Source organism: Macrobrachium rosenbergii, chromosome 6 (assembly GCF_040412425.1).
Source record: "Macrobrachium rosenbergii isolate ZJJX-2024 chromosome 6, ASM4041242v1, whole genome shotgun sequence".
NCBI classification, from domain to species: Eukaryota; Metazoa; Arthropoda; class Malacostraca; order Decapoda; family Palaemonidae; genus Macrobrachium; species Macrobrachium rosenbergii.
Window position 1 is genome coordinate 17,244,695 of NC_089746.1, and position 7,500 is coordinate 17,252,194.

Sequence of the window (7,500 nt, forward strand, 5' to 3'; positions counted from 1 at the left end):
CGCGTCCAGTATCCTTTGAGATCAGTGCACGAGGTGAGGGTGACGTTGCTCCTGACGAAGAGCACGAGCACCAGGTGACCCCAGGACGCCGAAGGATAAGGATCGAGGAGAACGACTCCGTCGTGGTCCCCTGACCTCTGGAGGGACCCGTCTGGAAGGCGAGCGACGTATTTCCTCCCGGCCCTCGTGGCCCAAACCCTCATGTGCCTTTTGGGGATGTGCTTGGCGTCCCCGCAGGCGTCTTCGGTCGTCCACACCTGCTTCTCGCACGGCAGGCTCTGCAGGAAGTCGTAGGCTGCTTGCGCCCACTGCAGCGACTGCCCGTCTAAGGGAGTGCTGTTCTCCTCCTCTTGGGTAGTCGGGTACGGGGTCTTCTGAGGGTGACTGCCGTCTCTGTCGGGCGCAACCAAACGGGGCTTACGGATGGTTATAGAAGAATCATCACGCTGCATCTTCGGCGGGAGTTCCTCCTCGCCGAGGGCCACATGTGGTCCTCCGGCGATGAGCACCGTCAGTAGTGCCAATGCAGTTGCGAGTCGAGCCATTGAGACGGCCAGTCTGTTGTAAGAGGGCAGTTCGTGACGCTCGAAGGCAAGATCCCTCCTGGTTTAGCAGCGATCGCGTGACTGCTGCGACACTCTCTCCAACTCGAGATTTCCCCTTTCCAAAAACCTCAGACTGCGAAACGACCAACAAAACTGTGGGGTATATTCATCACTCGTGTGGGAGGTTTCCTTGCACATCACCGACGGGAATTCGTTGACGGTGACTTTCGCGAGAAAGAAGCGCGCGGGGAGACGGACAGGGAAGGAGAGAGAGAACCACCACCGACCACACTACTACTTTTCACGCGTCCATCCACCACCGTCCAGACCGAGAGTCACTACAACAACTGGCGGCTGAATGGCGAGTGCACTGCCTATAAACACCGAGACAGAGCGCTGCCGACGAATATGCCCGAGCTGTGATAATCGCGCCGGAGATCAAAGATGCCGCCTTCTTACAGCCTCGGCGGCATCTTTTGATCTTTGGGAACCGGCCGATCCCAAACCCCCTCGCTATCCCACGTAGATGGGGTCTTTCCCCATATCCTGCTTTTCCTCCTTCTCCATTTTTTCCCTCTCAATACTTTCCTCTGCTTTGAGTTGCGGTTTCCTCCCATTCATTTCATAACTCCCCCTTTTTTTTATATCTGTCAAATGGTCAAGGTATAACTTGTCGGGAACATATGAACATGAAAAAATGCCGCTTGTTTGTCTCTTCTTCATCTTCCTATACAGAAGTTTCCCTTATGCCAGCTTATGAGGTTCGACATTTACGTATTTGTTTCTGTATGTGTATTAGTTTCATCATTATCCTATTTGCTTTCATTATAGAGGTTATAGACCTGCTTTAACCTCTCTCTCTCTCTCTCTCTCTCTCTCTCTCTCTCTCTCTCTCTCTCTCTCTCTCTCTCTCTCTCTCTCTCTCTCTCTCTCTCTCTTCCAGATGAATTCCATTTGAATACCTGACTACAGGAAATCTTGTTCTCGATAGATCTTACTAGCTAAGTAGCTGTCGAATAGATTTTTTTTTTTAAAGCAAGCAACCAAAAACTGGACTTAAACAAAAAAAATATAAGAGGAAAAAGAGTAAGAAAAAACTTGATCAACTTGCTAGGTGTCTGAACTGGCGTCAAAACAAAAATGTTCCTCGGCAAATGAACTCCATGTTTTCGTTATATCCCGAACGTAAAGAACCAAAAGTAATTACTCATGACAGCGTTCACCTTGGGGATGAGGTAGGTGCCCCTCAAACGTGCGTGAGAGAGAGAGAGAGAGAGAGAGAGAGAGAGAGAGAGAGAGAGAGAGAGAGAGAGAGAGAGAGAGAGATGTCGGAAGGATCACAGACGAATCTCGAATGCTTTCGATTGTGCAAAAGAAGCATTTTGACACGCCCCAGTAGCTCCAGATATGCGCGGGATCTTCGTCAATTTCCTGTGAGCTCTTGAATGTATATGTTATGCGTTCGCTTTTGTGTATCAGCTTGAATCGTGAATATTTGTCCGTTAGAAACATCAATATAAGAGTAATGAGAGACATCAAATTCTAATAGGCTAATACTACTGAGCTAAGTATCTATCTTCAAGTATTCCTATTACTATTACGTTGGAAAAAATTAGAATATATGTTTTTAAACTTCGATAGGAGGCATATTCTTCGCGTTAACATTCCCGTCTCCTTCAAATTCAATTGATTTATCTTCACTACGATATTCTGTAACTTCTTCGGCACGTCACATTCCTGCATTTCAAGGCCAACAATTTAAATACAGTTATGCCTCATTGCCTCACTCAAATGAGTCAATTTCTCTGTCAACATTTTCTTTACTATTTGAGGCCCCACGGATCATATCACTTCTTTTTATCTTCGCTATATTCTTCATTCTTCTTCTTCTTTCCTTCTTCCATCCACCCCGCCTCTTATTCTTCTCCTTCTCCTCGCACGGATTCTTGTACACCTTCGCCTAAACATCGAATGCAAATAAGAAGAGACACTTTTCTCCTGTGACTGGCCTTCTCGTTTCTTTGATCCCTTCCGAAAAAGCTTTCATCTCGCCGCTGGCTTATCACATTGTGCACATGAATAAACCAGCTGGAAGGCTGAGTTTGCTCTCAGCCTTTTCACTTTAGACGAAATTAGTTTCAATCGATGAAGCGTTCAAGACAATGGAACAAGGAAATTCTTTTACTGATAAGAGCCTATTTGTGCTTTCTTTTATTTTCATTGAGTGCTTTTGATTATTGTTTACTGTGAGCTTCTAGTTTCTTCTAGTGAAATAATGATTGAATGTTCTGAATTTTAAGGATTAATTAATCGAGCTGGAAATCACAAAAATAGTTTGTCTCATAGTAACACCTGTAAAGCTGTACTGTAGAGTGTAGGGGATAAAGTACTATTCAAAAATCTACGGGATTCAAATGTAATTTTTCATCAACGGTATTTCGTCACACTGAAAGTGGCATTATTGTATTTTTATTTAACCAACAGAATAAAAAATACAATATGACAAAGACAAAACAGTAATTGCGAAAAACTATAAAAATTAAGGTATGTTGCCTTAAAGCAACATTAGACTTGCCTCAGATAGTCTTCTGGCTGGGGCTAAGCCGTTAACTACCAGGCTTTATTGGCGGAAATTAACTGCTATACTTTCCTTTAACAGAAAAATGGATTGAAATTACGTTCCAAAATATAAGGCAGTAATGGGGCGAAAGATAAATAACGAATGGAATTTTGGAAAACACCAAGTGACATAAAAATTGAACGTGAGTTTATACGGCATATTTACCAGTCATTCGATATATGTATTTTGACTGGCTCTTCCTTATTACCTTGAGGGTCCTGTTGAAGGGATGAAGTTTGGGTCACAAGATTTTCTAATCCCAAGAAGAACGGAAAGGAAAAAGTCTCAAGCGACTGCCTACATAGGCCTAACGTATGGGCTGCTCCTGGGCTGCTCTATTAGCAAGAGCCCGTGTTGGCTTAAAGCCAGCTCAATCAAAACAACAATAATCTACAGAAAAAGACAGAAGGAACGATCTTATGCAGAAGAATAATCCTTGTCACCTGAGCAAACTGCATTTTTTTTTTTTGGAGGTATACTTTCTATTTGATTTATTATTGTTGGGCTTTTCCCTTGAATTGTTTGCAAGAAAAAACCGCTTTTGTCTTCTGTAAATAGTGTACCTAATGCTTTGATATACTGCAAATGACAGTGTTTCTATCATTCGATGAGATTTAAAGCTCTTTTTTATTATTACTACAATTTTACATTTTTTTTTTTTTACCTCTTCCAGGCTGAGTAATAGGTTCTCTAGGAGAGAATAAAGCCAGCTGAGTGGTTTACCGAAAGAGGACGACTGGCCTAAAAGTGGAGAAAAAATGAAATGGAGTTCAGCAGAATGGGAGGCCCAATGCTTTTGACCCACTACTTCAAGTTTTTGTAATACCATTAACTGAACATAATTCCAAATTGATGAGAAAGACTTTTGAAAAGGAAAACATTTAATACTAAATTTTTCTTGGTAAGTTGATCATGTTTGCGAAACTGTCATAATATTCAAGCAGTAACGATTCATTTACAACAGAATTCATTGGCTTACTATGCAGAGGGCCCCTTTCTAACTTTATTTGCATTGCTGAATTAAGTATTCAAAATTTCAGCCCCTGGGGTCTCATAATTAATGTGACTTATTATTGCTACCAATAAAGCCCTACACTATCCTATATATATATATATATATATATATATATATATATATATATATATATATATATATATATATATATATATATATATATATATAATATAATGTAATCCCTCCACGCAGGAAATATTCTCTCCGTGCCGGTACGATGGACAAGTCCAAACCATCTTCATTTCCTTTGTTATCATTTCTCAGTTTATCCTGACATCTGACCCCTAATGTTCTTCTTAAACGTTTATTCTCAAATGGACCAAATCTTTCAAATACGGTTTCTGTCACACTATGAGAGAGAGAGAGAGAGAGAGAGAGAGAGAGAGAGAGAGAGAGAGAGAGAGAGAGAGAGAGAGAGAGAGAGAGAGAGGCTGCCAATTACAGCAAAAGGGTGCTGATATTCTCAGGAAAGAATACGTGACGGAAACCGCAAATACTGCAGTCACGAATAGCAATCAGTTTTCAATTTTGTCCTTTTTTTATATAGGAAGATGACTTTGGTTTCTGGTAGCGTCGTCTTCTCTCTCAATTTAGGTTAGGTGACAAGAAAATGCCGATACAAAAAGCAAATACATACACGTATGCGAGCCATCATTCATGCACTTTAAGAAAACATACACACAATTTATATATATATATATATATATATATATATATATATATATATATATATATATATATATATATATTAAATATATATATATATATATATATAACTTATACATATAATATATATATATATATATATATATATATATATATATATATATATATATATATTATACATATACAGTTTCTGCGCATGTTTTGAGTTTACACAGATATCATTAGTTCTGTTTCACCCTAGACAGTCCAAACTCAAATATGAAGTTTCTTCATTAACATTTTTTTTTTGTCTCTATGGAAAAGAAGAAGAATAAGAATTTCATGATTTGAAAAGTATTCTAATTTGAGGCTATATATCCCAATGAAAAAATAACTAATAAAGTGAAAAAATCACTCAAGAATTAACACTAATTTGGAATTCGCCACTAACATGATACATTTGTCTCATTATTTATTAAGTGTGACTGTACCTCGTTATGCATGTTTGCTTAACGAGCCAAATCGATCCTAAAAATGGTTAGCGTATCTTTTTTTTTTATCAAATTATTTTAAAACCACGAATGAGAAAAGTGACGTTATGTGCTCACTAGAGACAGAAAGAAGTGACTGAAAATTGCAACTGAACGTGAATTTGATGCAAGCGGCATTGAAACAAAAACCCGCAGGCTTAAGTCAAATCTTTGGAGCCAACGTTGGGTTAGGCAGTAGGCTACTTGGCTGGTGAGCCTATGGGAGCAGTCAGTACTTTGTCTCAGTATGAGACTAAACTCAGAATTCACGGATCCCCGATGAATAGCCCTACTGTGAACAGGAAACATTTTTGCTTGTTTAAATGAATATCTGTAAATATGAAACGCTTTTTAACACTTTTCTCTTGGGTGGTAAATCCTGTTTCGTTTAAAATGAACGCTTCTGTAATTACCTGTACAACCAAGGGTTAGCCCTATATCGGTTCATATACAGCAGTATCAAAGCGAAAAACCAAAGCTCACCCACTTCAGCCTAAATAGAATGGAATGGCCTATCTCTTTGAAGTGTGCATGGCAGCTTCTACATGGCTACAGAACGTTGGTAAGTGAATGGGGATGTAATGCACTAAAAGCAAATAATCGTATTCTTGCGTGCCTACTTATATAATAACAATAACACTGGAACAAATACGGGAACCAGCCCTATCCTCTGTGGCAGAAGCAAGAAAATTGGCAAATACATCATACTGAACTCCACATACCTTTTCATTTTTAAAGTGAAACCTTGAGGCCTGCTCAAAAAGGGTCCTGTTCGTTTCGGCCGTAACATCCAAACTGGCAAACGGCCTAAATGGGTTTATATAATACTTTGATCCCCGAGCGGCTAGTACTAAACACGGCGTCCCAAGGAGCTTCCGCCATGGAGCTTCTTACGGCCTAAAGTTGTGACGCCCTAACAGGTTCACGGGCGAAAATAATACGCCTAATCGTCCCGAACTCCTCAAAAACGAGATTCTGTGCAGCGAAGAGTTACTGCATCAAAAACAACACTAACAAAGTGAAACTTGGTTTGCCATGTACCCTGGTGGCGACAACTAAAACTGAAAGTGTCACACACTCACACTTCTTCTGTGAGCAATACGCGGGAAAGCAGCTGTCTATCTTAAACCTACAGTAGGAGCAACTAATTTTATTCGATAATAACGTCTGCCAATAATTAGATAAATTAATCAAGAAGGGTCTCACAACGCTTTGGTGAAGTTATATCGGCAATGGGACCATCGTTCCGTAATTCTTGAATGTGTATAAAGTGCTCTGTATATTGTAGACCAAGGAGCTAACAACTGCTTATGTTAAATGAGAAACTTCTAGATACATTATATATTGCAAAGAGTTTTAGCTTTTAAAACTGATTCCACATTTCTCCTAACAATCAGATTATAGTCTGGTTCTCAGCGGCATAATTGTGATTTTCTAATTAAAGACAACCTAATTTCCTCATTCTGCTTACTGGTTTTGTATAGCGATAGTCTAATACTGTATTGCTCAAAGGTTATTCATGCACATACTGTACATGTGTGATATACATGTCTACCAGACGTGTAGAATTTGCGCATGTGGTAGCGATAAATATGTTGTGTCCATCTACGTATGTGGGGTAGTGTATATGTATGTTGTGAACTGCATCTGCGTATATGTGTGCTAGTGATGTATCTGTTGTGTACTTTATAGGCCTATATGTTTGCTAGTGATGAATATGATATATTCCTTACGTTTATGTGAGCGCTGGACATCCGTTCATCATGGCTAAGTGAGAATAATGGCTGCACACTCAGTGAATTTGCAGACGTATCTATTTCCAGCCTATATTATGATGCAGAAACACGAGAATGACGGAAATTGGCAGGTCGAACAATATCTGCCATAAATTTCGGGAGGAGTATCCTGGCTATCTTATTTTTTCCCACGATGTGACAGAAGGGAGAGAGAGAGAGACAGAGACAGAGAGGGGGACAGAGGGACAGTTTCACACTGTCATCCGTGGCACAGCCTCGCGTCAGTGCCTAATGATGGGTGTCAGCTGACTATCGATCATCGTCACCGGAGTTGTTACAGTCATCGTGATTACTGTCGTTTTGGCCGTCGTCATCATCGTAATCAAAATCATTATCGTATGATTACACA

At 40.1% G+C, this 7,500-nt stretch overlaps 1 protein-coding gene across 1 annotated transcript in view; it reads right to left on the bottom strand.

Moving 5' to 3' along the window:
* LOC136839240 (uncharacterized) overlaps window positions 1-897 on the bottom strand; it is a 59,290-nt gene extending 58,393 nt beyond the window's left edge. Inside the window, exon 1 of the mRNA XM_067104998.1 lies at window positions 2-897. Within this exon, the coding sequence (XP_066961099.1) occupies window positions 2-545 (544 nt within the window). The 5' untranslated portion in view covers window positions 546-897. The remainder of the gene's footprint in view (window position 1) is intronic.
* Window positions 898-7,500: the final 6,603 nt, after the last annotated feature.